Raw genomic sequence first — 13093 nt, 5'->3', positions numbered from 1 at the left:
TAAGGAGGTTCAACCTGTTTCCTGTACTTTTTGTGAGCTAATCACATAAATCCCAAAAGAACAGGATCAAGCTCCAGTCCATCATCCTTGGTCTGCTGCATTTTCTGGTATTGTTTAAAAGACAATACAGAAATAGATCCTAGAGCAGGGACCAGAACCTCCTTTTCCAGCATTTTTCCCATGAAAAAGGATTCTTTTGTAAACTTTTTTTTTTTTTTTTTTTTTAAAAAGAGTAATTGTGATGATCCACTCTGAAAAGAATCTTTCACTTTTTTAAAATTTTCTCTTAGATGTCTAGAGAAAATCAGAAACTTCTGTCCTGGTGCTGGTTATCTGACCATAGCTTAATCCTTAAAGTAGAGATTTACAATGCAATACCTAATTTCAATTTAGCCTCTGCCATATGAAAGGAAAATTGTAAGTAAACTTACAGAGAGCAATAGCTTAGGTATTTAAATTTCTTGCAGATAATTAACAGGCAATATCTAAGCCAGAACTACCCAGTACAAGATTTGCCTGGAGTTACAATGTGTCAGTTACTTTTCATTTTCTACTTCAGACTTACACTTTAACATTCTAGGCTCCATATTCTTGTAATTATGTAAAAAGTAGTAAGCACATGAAAAATATTACACAAATTGGGAATGTATGTCACTTCTTTCTTAATTATTTAGCCAAACTGTTTCCTGTTCTTACATTTAACATACAGCCATGAAAATTAGCTATCCATTTAATAAGCGGCAGGTGTGGCTGTGGGTAACTATACACAACACAGTAAACTTTAGCAGATTAGTTAAACCACTGAAAACTCTGTAAAGAAAAACGTCTGATATTTGGCTTCATACTTACCAAAACTAGATCGATAGGAAGAACAATTTTAATGTTTCTCTGAAATTTCTCATTCAGTTCCTTAACAAGAACAAGCACCACAATGCTCAGCAAGGAGAGAAGTAAGGCCTCTAGTTGAACTGATCTGATATTTTCAAATATGTAGGCATAAATCTACGGTGATTGAGATGAACAACAAATTAGAACCAGATTACAAAATACACCATTCTGGGTCACGTGCTATGACATCTTCTACACAACTTCAAATGCTTTGAATTACCCAGGAGAAGAGAATCAGTGCTCCAGGATCTGAGTCATCTGACACGCTGGCATCCACTTAACATTTTGCAAGGAAAAAAGTCACCAGCATACCATTGCTAAATTCTATGAATTTTCAAAGACTCAAAATCTGTAGTGAATATTTGTATATAAAAATTCATACATTTCTATTGGTTGGTAGAAGGAAGCTAGAAAATTCCAGTACATCTGATATTTATCCTTTTCTTATTCCATTTTATTAAATTCAATGACATAAATGAGTGTTGCACAAAAATGTTAAGAAAAGCTCGCACAAAGATTTATTTTAGGTGTCCATAGCTTGTGACATCCATCAACTCCAATGGTAAAAGTAACATCTAAGGAAAAAAATTAAAAGACAGAAAGGAGGGAGAAGAAGAAGGAGAGAGGGCAAGAAGAAAAAGAGAATGAATAAATGCAGTATTGGCTGGGAAGAGAAGCAAGAGGAATCTTCCCAGATGATTGTCCTTTTCATGGCCTCCTCTCAGCGCTCAGGGAGGTACAGTTTCTAGAGTAACCGTATAGTTTCATCAAGATGCACTCAGTCTCCGTGTTGGTTGCTCTTGCCCATTATACTAACAGCGCTCCACAGAGCACACTTTGATCAGGTCCAGATGTTGCATACACTAATTAGCTGTCATGCTTTGTGTGTGTATTGTTGGCTATTTAAATGACTATTTAAATGACTAATGCTATCTACAAGGCTCTATTTCTTTCCCTAGCATGAAGTTATAGGTTAAAAGCCACAAAGCAAGAGATAGAAAGAGGCTGGGGGGAGAAAGGATGATTCACACATCAGTGGAAACTTTTTCTATGGGAAAAACAGCCATGGTGATGTGTGGGAATCTGCAGGTGCAAGGGTGCAAAGCACACTGGACCACAAGATTAAAAGTCCTGACACAGCAGACTCTGGGATGTTGGGGAATGCCTACAGTACTGCAAGGGAGAGACAGAATGCAGTGCTAAAAAAGGAGACTGGAGCAGAGCTACAGAGCTGCAAATGGGAGGCCTCAGCTGCTCGAAGTCTATGGCATGGCATGGTGCAATGTGACATAAAGCATGGTCAGAATAATATTGCATCTGTGATAAAGAAAGAAAACATAATGCTAAACATAAGGAACCTGTGGAATAGAATGAATGAATAGGAATAGGAAGACTATGAATGAATAAAAGGGATCTATGATGATGAATACAAAATTATAAGTAACAGGCTTGGAAAAACACAGTTGCCTTCACTCCAGCACTGAGGACACAGTTATCAGTGAACTGTAATTTCAGTTCTACTCTGAATTTAAGGTTCCTGAAAATGAGGCATAAATCAGTATGATAACAGATTAACAGAAAGTAATGAAAAAAATCACAAGTCAGTTGTAATGGCTACAAAGGGCTGGTGAAAGTTGGCGGAAACTTCCATCATGATATACAAAGGAATAATTATATCCCCATCACAAAGTATTTTCAGGCCTTATGAATAAAAGCAGCAGTCCATTGCCTAGAGGAAAAAAAGAGTAATGAAAATGGAAATAATGCATATGCTTAATAAAGCTGCAGGGGAAAAAACAAGGTAGGCTCAGTCCCTTGAATTCTGCAATAAGGTTTTGGTAACTACTGTGTAGCCTGAAATGCAAACTGTATAGAGAACAGAAGCTGAAATCTAGGCTGTAGATTTAGACTGCCTTACAAGTATCTTCCTTTAAAAAGACAGCATAAAGGATAATAAAATCAAACAACTGAGACTGAGATATTTAATTAAACAAATGAAAGGTGTTTCTTTTTCTGACAAAAACAAAGATCACTAAAATAAATTAGAAGTGGCATTTGTAGTTTTATCAAAATATAGATTAATAATTTTCTGCCCCACAGAATCTGTTTTCAAACAAATGTATAATGCTAACAAGGTTTGGTGGTTTCGAGTTTAAATACAGATATTTATGTTAGATGAGAAAAAAAAGACTAGAAAAATTGTCTTAGGAAAGGTTCTAGGAGAAAGGTAGTCAATATGATGGCATTTTTTCCCCATTCTAGTTCTATCACTCCTTGAAGACACAATGCTCATTTTGAAGAATGAGTAAATTACAAATAGGTTCCTGATTTTTCCTCTTGTCATTTCTATGAAGTTTTTCATAATTTATAAGGAAAAAAAAATACAACGAAAAACTCTAAAAATAGTTATGGAAAATAAGAAGAAATTGGAGAAGAAATGTATTTTTTTCTCATAAAAGGGAAAATGTAGACCACCCCATTAGCCTTGGACTTTTGACTGAGGATGAACAGTGTAAATCAGCACAAACATTTCTCAGAATCTGGAAGAAAAACATTTTAAAATCGACTTGTTAAATAAAATGATCTACATGTCATAGGTCTGAAGGATGGTAATCGAATGACAGTTTTTAACCACATATTGTCCCATTGTCATCAGACAATGTGGACTGTGTCTTGAGTGACTTGGGATGAGTCTTTGATCCATAATTTTCTAAAAATGCATTTTTAAGAGAGTGCAGACCTTGGCTCAGTGCCCAAGCAGGAGCTGTGATTAATTAGGACAAAGAAAGCAATCTGGAAAACTACATTGCAAGCTGTGCCCACGAAGTCACTAAAGTCTGAGCTAGATCTAAGGTAAGGAGGTAAGAAAAGGGAAGAAATAGATTGATTCTTAATTGCTAAAGTCAAAGAGATGTCGGCCTTTTTAAAATGAGCACTGTCAGCATTAGTTATCTCTGGCTTTGGTGTTGAATTTAGTTTGCCTAGACAAACTGAAATATAAAGAAGGGTGAACAAATATAATTCTAATGAAGGATTACTAAGAAATGTGCATAAACTTTTAGAATGTTTTTCTTTCTTTACAAATTGACTGAAAAATAAGATTTGTTATTTTTCTAAAAATATATAGCCAAGACTCCTAGAACTTTCACAGAATGCATGAGGCTGTCAGGGACCTCTGGAGGCCACTTGGTCCCACCCCTGTTCAAACAGGGATACCCAGAGCAGGGTGCCCAGCACCACATCCAGACAGCTTCTGAAAGTCTCCAAGAAGGAGACCCCACAGTCTCTGGGCAGCCTGTGCTCCATCACCCACATTGTAAAGTACTTCCTGGTGTTTAGGCACAAACCCCAGTCTGTGCTCATTCCTTCTTGTCCTCACACTGGGCACCAGACTGAACAGTTTCATCTCTCTCGGCCTCTCCTCATAGGACAGATGTTCCAGTCCCTTGCTGGCCTTATGTTGGACTCTTTCCAGAATTTCCAGATCTCTGTTGTACTGGGGGGCCCAGAACTGGACATAGTACTCCAAGTGCTGCCACACCATCACCGAGTATAACAGAGAGATCACCCTCCTTGCCATACTGATGATACTTTGCCTAATGCAGCCAAGAATACTGTTAGCCTTCTTAGCAGCAATGGCACATCACTCACTCATGTTCAACTCAGTTTCTACAAGGACCCCCAGGTCCTCTTCTGCAGAGCTGCTTTCCAGCTGGGTGGCCCCACCATGTGCTGGTGCCTGGGGTTGTTCCTCCCCAAGTGCAGGGTTTTGCACTTCTGCTTGTTGAACTTCATGAGGTTCCTGTCGGCCCACCTCTCCAGCCTGTTGAGGTCCCAATGGATGGCAGCACGGCCCTCTGATGAAGCAGCCACTCCCCCAATTTTGTGTCATTTGTGATTTAACTGAGAGTGCACTCTACCCCATCATCCACATTGTTCACAAAGACGTTAAACAGGATTGGACCCACTACTGATACCTGGGGTACGCTGCTATCTACTGGTCTCAAACTAGACTTTGGCCACTAGACACTGTAGTGTAGACAGATTCTCTGAGGATCTTGTGGAGAGCAGTGTCAAAGGCCAAAAAAGATTATTTCAAAAATGAGTATGGAAGCTGAGGCAAACAAAAGAAGAATTAAAAGCAACAAATTAGTTATAACACCTTATACAGCTTAAGAGTATATGGCCCTATTATGTTTTAAAAAAAAATGTTTGTTTGTTTTTTGACAAATACAACACATTGTGTGAGGAAAAAAAATTCAGGTAGAGGGAACAAACATGAAAAAGAGGGGGTAAAGGACTGATATTGGGATCATGAAGACTTTCTCAGCTAACTTGCAGCACCACAAGGATTTTACAACCAAGTTGCAACACAACCACAAAAGACTGGTTTTTGCAAAGTAGGTTTGTTTACATCGCAGGAGATCACTTTGTAGTGCTGCATTTTCTCAGAAACTTGTGGTAGGATAAACATATCTACACCAGGATAAAGGGCAAATATAGATATTTTTCTGATATTTTTATAGATATTTTTTTATAGATATCTTTCTGTTTTCGGATACTAAGTAAAACTTGTTGATAGTTTTCTTCCTGTCCCTTGTGAAAATTAGGCTTCACGTGTAGCGCTGTCTTACCATTTGTCTTTTCTCACATTTACCTTGCCATTCCATTTTGTAAAATCTCTATTGATGCTGCAATGTGCAGCTCAACTGCAGTGTTACAAATCATATACAGGGAAAATGAAATGTAATATATTACATAAGCTATGTGTAAACACAACAATCCCATAGGCTCGATGCCAGTTTAGTAGATTTGTTCTCCATATACAGTGCTCATTTTTACATATTTATTCGTGATCTCACTCACTGTAAAAGAATACATTTTACTGGCTTGTTTTACTTTTAACTCTCCTATCACACTTTATTAAACATTCTTTTTCTTGCTTTGCCAACCCAAAGGCTGCCTGAAGCAAAACAATGGGCTTTGTGAGTGGGAGGTGGTCTGGAGTGGAGAAAGGAAAAAAATACAAATAAAACGCAAAAATACCAGTCTTTGGGGTTTCATGAATTTGGAGTAAAGAACATGTCCAGAAACACATTGCCAAATTCAGTGCTGTTGACTGAGATACTGGAGTTTCTTGAAGCAATCCATAAGTCTAAACAGATACCAGAAGCATTTAAAAATACTTTTATGGTTAAATTGTCCCTTCTACATATGAAGGCTTTCTCATTTGTTATTATTCTAAGTTGCACAGAGTTTTGTTGTTGTTGTTGTTCATTTGTTTTTACACAATTCTACAGAGCAATTGAAAACCTTAAAAATATATATATATTTGGAAAATGCTCAGAGGAGTTTGATTTCAAAAGTGAAATGAAGGGCAAAGACCTTGTTTCAAACACATTAAAAATACAAGGGATAAGGGAATAGATTTCTTTCAAAGCATTTGAATGACTTCACTTATGATATCATCAACACACCAACATGGAAATATTTCCTTCTACTACTTCTGTTCTTTATTATTGCTCATAATGTATGTTTTGATTATGTCTTGGCTGTGGTGCTGACCGCTAGTCATCTCCACAAGATGATAATATGCCTATATGTAAGTAGAATCACCATGGAAATATCATGAAAAACAAAAAAAGGAAAAAATAGCTGCTCTCATTTTATATTAAGAAGTATTTATGAACAGGCTTTTAAAGAATAAACAACTTTTTTAATATATGGTGAATCATTTGTAATAGTCTCACAGGCCAACCAACTACTCATAAAAATGACTATGACATTTTTACTTATTCTTACAAGATATATTTACTTGTCTTTATTATATGTCCCTAATTCTCATCAATAAACTGTTCCTGTAGAAAAACTTACTGATGTATTATCCAAATAAAATGTTACCAAATGTATAAAATACTATAAAACAACATTCTGAAAAGCAACATCTTTTTTTTAATCACATAGTCTAAATTAACTAAGTTCCCAAAATAAGAAGAGAAAATGAAGAGTTGAGCAATGCAAGAAACTGGTCAATCTTTTTAAATAAAGTGTCCTAATTTAGTAGCTAACTAGAACAAGCCTCACCTCTTCCCTCATCTGGTAACCGAATCATCTGTTGCTATCAGTTCAAAGTAAATACTGAGCGAGTAAAGATAATTTTGCTATGAGTAAAATGTCATTTTGACAGATATTATTGTAATACTACTAATTCTTCAGACAAGATATTATACTCACAACACCTAAACTCAGAGTTTGCTAGAGTAAGTTAACTTAAAGAATCTATTCTCAGATCTTTTATGCAGTAAAATCATACAGTATAGAAACCCTGAAAGATTTCAGCCATCAATATCTACTTTCCAAAGGGAGCCAACATGATAATATATAAAAGGTTTTATGCGCTTTATAAAAGCTACCTTGAAGCTGTATACTTGCTGTACTTCTGGCCAAAAATAAATAAATAAATAAATCATGTCATAAAGTAACACGTAACATATCTAGGGTAATTTTTTGCATAACAAGTCCACAAATCATGAGTCACGTTTATTTTACTACAATGATGGTTAGGTTACATTGAGCAAAATATAAAGAAAATAATGACATTTGTAATATACAGTGTTCCCTCTCAGATGCTGGTCATACGAGAGTTAACCCTCCCTGTAAAAGTATATAAAATCTGTAATTGCTCATGTTAATGAAAGGAATTATTGATGCTATAATACATTTATATTGCAAATTGTTTATTGTACCCTTTCAAAATATGACTGGTCCTGCTAACTCTTCATCAAGTTTTTCTAATCTGTTTCTAAAAACAGAAGTAGCGAAACAAAGATTTTGGTATTACTTTTTTGTTCATTCACACACATGCATCACAAGTTCTGCATATATATATATATAAAGAAAAAAAAAGCATAGCGTGTTAAGAAAATGTTAGCTAATGAAATAACCCATCTCATTTACAGAACTCACATGAAAAAATCCTAGTGGTCCTGATATATATGGCATTTTCATTCCCAGCAAGTACTTCACTTGTGAAGTCACCACATGTGTTGCTGCTCCTGTTGTCATTGCGCTGATCACTGGTTCTGTTAACAAGAAGGTGGCACTGCCCAACTGCAGCATAAACATTGCTACCTGGAAAGCAAAGGTATATGCATCAGCAAGCGTAATAAAGTGCAGCTTCCTGGTGATAGGGCAGTGAGTCCTTTTAATAAACTGTAAGATAATTGAGAATAGAACACACAAGTCCTCTGAAGGATGAACTGAACTTAAAACTGAACCCGCTGGTTCATCTGCATTATCTCATTCACATCACGGGTTTACCAGACTCTACCTTTAGCTTAGTAATGAAAGCCAACTTGGAAAAGCTGTCTTCATGTGATGCTTATTATTCTCTCTTGCTCAAATATGGGATAAAAACAAATACTATAAAAACATCAGCTGAATAAGCATGGTGCTAAGATTCATTACTGCTCCTCTGATATTCATACTGAGTAGGCAAAGGGTCATGGTCCACCTAACCAATGCCAACTTGTCAATAGCATGATTCCCAATGTCAGTAATGTCAATAGCTACCAAATTTATTAGGTGCTAAAACTGCAGAGACATGAGGCTTACACTGAGCTTTGCCCTGCCCCAGGCCACTGTGCTACCAGTGTCCCCATCCCACAAAGTCACACATCATCTTAGCTCCTCTGGCAGAATTTAGCCATCTGATATCCTACTGACCCTGAGCATATTGTCTGATATATCATGATACTTGGTGCTCTTGTGCTACAATATCATAATATCAAATATTTCTCGTATGACCAATCCAGTATCTCTAGTTACATCAACTTCAAATGCAGAGGTTTCTGTTTTTGCATCTATTCAAGTAAGGGAGCTACAGAATTTGCTTTAGATGATGGAGGGTACAAAAATATTTTCTTCTTTACAAAAAACCAGAGAAGTTTATATAGTTTCATGTCCTGTTTCAACAAAACTTATAAAATTATAGTAAAAGTAAGATATATTAAAGATTTTAAAAATCTGCTTCCTATGTACTTGGGCAATACTTGAACTAACTTAAAATAGAATATCTGTATACAATCAGAAAATTTAAAACAAGAAGAAAAACTCAAAATCTAATTACATAAACACAATCCTATATTCAAACTAGATTTCTCCTCTAGGAAAAAAAAAATAAAAAAAGGAAAGAAAGAAAGAAAGAAAAAAAAAAGTAGACACTGGCTCAGCTATATTTGATCTTGAAGATAATTTCAGCTGCCCTGCAACTTTTACAGAAGTTATTTCAGAGTGCAGGGATCATAGAATATTATTCCTCTCTAATCTGGGAATCTGTTTACAACTATTGTAGATTCTTCATACGAATATAGTACAAAACCCCAAAGTATTAAGTGTCCTACTACTACATTATCTCCCTTTATCCCAGACTGCAATCACTTATTTTTTTTAAAGAATGAGATTTGACAGAGTTTATTTCTTTGACCAAGGTTGTTACTGACTTACAGATGCTACTGTGGTTTGCATAACATGCAATACTTTGCTGGATGACATTAAACTACATTTAAATTATTCCCCTTACAATGAGTTCTGCAGAATCATTAGATTAAAATTTTTTTTTTTTTAACTTTTATATCCTTTTGCATTTGTTGTTCTTCTGCCTGAAAAGTTAAACAACTCTGCTCAGAGTTGTTTATAACAATACTTTCCATGAGGATTATTTTGTGTTTATCATATTAAATACAGTCATTTCAGAACACATCAATCTCCTTTATTTTTGTTTTTGTTGTAGTTTTGAGGTTAAGACAATCCTTTTCAACTGTTATTATTCCTTACACATGACCACCATTTGTTTTTTCACCATAACTCTCACCTGTATGCAGCAAGCTACAAGTATAAAAGCTCACAAAAAAAAACAACAATAAAATTAAATAAATTTAAAAATAAAATAAAATAAAAACAGAGTGGCTTTTATTTAACAGAATAACCTCTAGTGAGCAATTTCCTAATCCCTTCAAGAGATGAAATATGAGAATCTTTTTCTCTATTCCCAACTAATAGCATGTGAACTGCTCTGTACTACAAAAAAAAATCAGAATATTGATTGCCATTCCAGATTGGACCCCAATAAAGATAATTACTGTTATACTCTCAGTGAGTAGTAATTTAGTTAGTCATGCCTAAAACCAGTAATTACTAACTTCAAAATATTTTGTTTATCTGTTTGTTCCAACAGTGTGCCTATTCAGATATTTAAAATATTTTTCACAGGAGAAAAGTTCAATAAGAAATAAATTTTCCCTCCTCTAGTGAGTTTTTCTTTGTTTCTTAAGATCAGTTTGTATTATATTGTTGTGAAATTTCTAAACATATTATATTTTAGTTTCCAGAGGATGAAATGGATGTTTCTTTAGTTGTGGAATCAAAACCACGGAGGCTGTTCAGTGAAGTAACTAATATCACTGAGAAATAGTAGTTAATATTAGCATTTCAGATAAAGTTATTATTACTATAGTGAATTACAGAGATTTACGACTGCAGAACATTACAACTTCTGCATCACACTCACATTTACTTTTTTTTTTTGACCTTATTTTTTTTTACTTTAATTTTTCAGCATTTTGAGGCCATGTGACCTTACTTCACAGGTAGAAACTAAAAGGTTGGTCACATTTAAAGCACACTTACTGTTTTTGTATAACTATGTATAACTACGGGTTATATAAAATAAATACAAATCATGACTATGGTTTCAGATGGGCAATTTCTGTAGCCACTCAATAAAACAACAATGAAACAACAAGCACCAGCCTATGCTGATCATCAGTCTCTTACTGTAGAAGGTAACTCAGGACTTCCAGAAACAAAGGCAACTCTTCATCAGCATGTACATCCTGCTCTTTATTTACTTTATAGCTAAATTAATTAAAAATTATATAAATAGCTAAATTACATATATATATAATATATTATATATATATATATAGCTAAATTAATTAAATGTGCATCCATGAAGCAACCAGAAGAGAAAACACCTGAAAGGAAGGGTGTAATTTTCAGCATAAGTGTGAAAGTGTGAAATTCCTGTTGTCCTTGCATGTAATGTACAGAACTGCTTAGATGGAGAGGAGGCAAAAAGTTGTTTGGAAATCAACTTCCCAAAACCATTTTCATGTGAGTTTTCTTGTGACATATATACTTTGTATTTTTAGCATTTATACAGTCATAGATCAAGTCTCAAGTTAACCTTCTCTGCTGGAGAACAGACAGTCCATAGCTTGGCTACCACTGGTTTTTGGATAAACACTATTTGAGAGTAAGCTAATGTGCTGCACAATTGCAGCACACCAGGTTACGTCATAAAATCTTTCACCCACTGAGCAATAATCAAAATGCAGAGTTTAATATTCTTAAAGAAATTTACAGTAATCTACTTTATCTTCATTACTGTCATGATGCTCATTTTTGTAGGTTCCTAGTCTTTTCTGGTATACTGTATGATTTTCCTTCCCTGTTGATGCACAAAAACTACAGAGAAAACTGACTGTGAAGCTTCAGAATAGCAAATAATAAAATGCAAAATACTGTCAAAAGAAAATAAGTTTCTCTTTTTGTTATTTGTACTAATGCTGTTTTTTTCTAAAACTGTAAAAGGAATAAAATTTTCAGATAGTTTAAGATTGTCTCCAGATTTTTTCCTTTTTCAAAATTTAGTTCTTAGGTGATGAGGGGATAAGTAATTCAAAGAGAGAGTAATCTCAGTAAAAAATAAATAAATAAAATAAAAACAGTTTTTCTAGTTTCTTTCTGTGTCTTTTTCAGTACCTCACAACAGGAAAAAAATTGCATTAAGTAAATTTTCTTGAGATTTTGTTTTCACCAGATATACATTCTTGATAAAATTCATGCAAATGAAATCAGAAGGAGCTGTCAGGGAAAGGGAAAATACCCAGGAGAAAGTGAGGGAAAAAAAAAAAAAAAAGAGATCACAGAAACAAATTATAAAACCAAGTGATTAAACAGAAGTGGTGGAGTAGAAGAAAAAGATGGGGATTTAGCAAGGAGAAGAGATATGAGTAACTGCAAAAAGCAGACTCCTCTATGTTCATTAATTCAAGCACTTTTGGTTCTTGTCCACTTTCAATACTTACTTCCCATGACAACGAGCTCAGTTTATTATTGTTAAAATTCCACTCTCATTGTGTAGCCAATTTAACTTTATGGCCAGTAAGAATTTTTCACGCAGAACAGGCTCTTTGGAAATCACTAATCTCAAACTTTCTGTCCAAAGTAATTGAGTCTGATAACGTGTTACCTGTTGCATGAATTCAGTTTTGGAGAACATTTTAAAACCCTCAAAACTCCATGTTCTTGAAGGAGATGATTCTTTTTTGAACATTACACAGAACAAGAAGTGGTGGTACTCTTTTGGATCATTTGCTGCCTGGGCTAAGAAGATGAGTTCAAGCAGAGGCAATATCTCTTGGAAGGAAACAGTACAGACTGTGAGCCTCTCATTTGGTATTTTCTGTAGATTATCTCAAAATCAGAGGTTGCAAAAGTGAAGATATCTGGGGAACTTCTGGAGACCAACATGACACGGACAGTTCAGCTTCATTGAGTCACCAATTTAAATTTCTTTTTGGCCTGTTTAAATAGACATAATTGGTAGCTTTTGTTCTTTTGATTTAGAATCACAGAATGGTTTGCGCTGGAAGAGACCATAAAGCCCGCCCAGTTCCAACACCCTGCCACGGGCAGGGACACCACCCACCAGACCAGGTTGCCCAAAGCCCCATCCAGCCTGGCCTTGAGCACCTCCAGGGATGGGGCATCCACAGCTCCTCTGGGCAGCCTGTGCCAGGGCCTCACCACCCTCTGAGTAAATATTTTTTTCCTAGGATTACTGCTCTTAAGTTCATTATAGTTGAGTTAGAAGTATTTTGTAGCTTCTGGTGGTGTGTGGAATGAGCTTTCTTCACTCCAGGACCTGAAGAAGACTTCTTTCTGTGGTTCAGACTAACAAGTAGCATGCTGTGTTGTGCTGCCATTGTGGGAACCAGAACTCCCAGCCTAGCTGTCCTTTCTAAAATGCAGAATATCAGCCTGCAGAAAGTCATTAACCAAAGCTTTCCATTGTAAAAGGAAAATGAACTATTTTCCTGATTACCACCGTATAATAAAGATTCATGTTTGTTTTCAGAAA

General features: G+C 35.4%; 1 protein-coding gene across 7 annotated transcripts in view; it reads right to left on the bottom strand.

Moving 5' to 3' along the window:
- The window catches only part of SLC26A7 (solute carrier family 26 member 7), a 90587-nt gene that overhangs the window by 34793 nt on the left and 42701 nt on the right, over positions 1–13093 (bottom strand). For all 7 annotated transcript variants that reach the window (XR_010828702.1, XM_048075219.2, XM_048075217.2 and 4 more), the window contains 2 exons: positions 7855–8019; positions 850–1002 (listed from right to left, as the gene is read on the bottom strand). Coding sequence is in view for 6 of the 7 variants with exons in the window: in XM_048075219.2 (XP_047931176.2) it covers positions 850–1002; positions 7855–8019 (318 nt within the window). In the remaining variant the exon portion in view is untranslated. The remainder of the gene's footprint in view (positions 1–849; positions 1003–7854; positions 8020–13093) is intronic.

The sequence above is a fragment of the Anser cygnoides genome, chromosome 2, assembly GCF_040182565.1.
Source record: "Anser cygnoides isolate HZ-2024a breed goose chromosome 2, Taihu_goose_T2T_genome, whole genome shotgun sequence".
Lineage (NCBI taxonomy): Eukaryota > Metazoa > Chordata > Aves > Anseriformes > Anatidae > Anser > Anser cygnoides.
The sequence above is the reverse complement of the archived record's forward strand: the minus strand, read 5'-3'. Positions and strand labels throughout refer to the sequence as shown.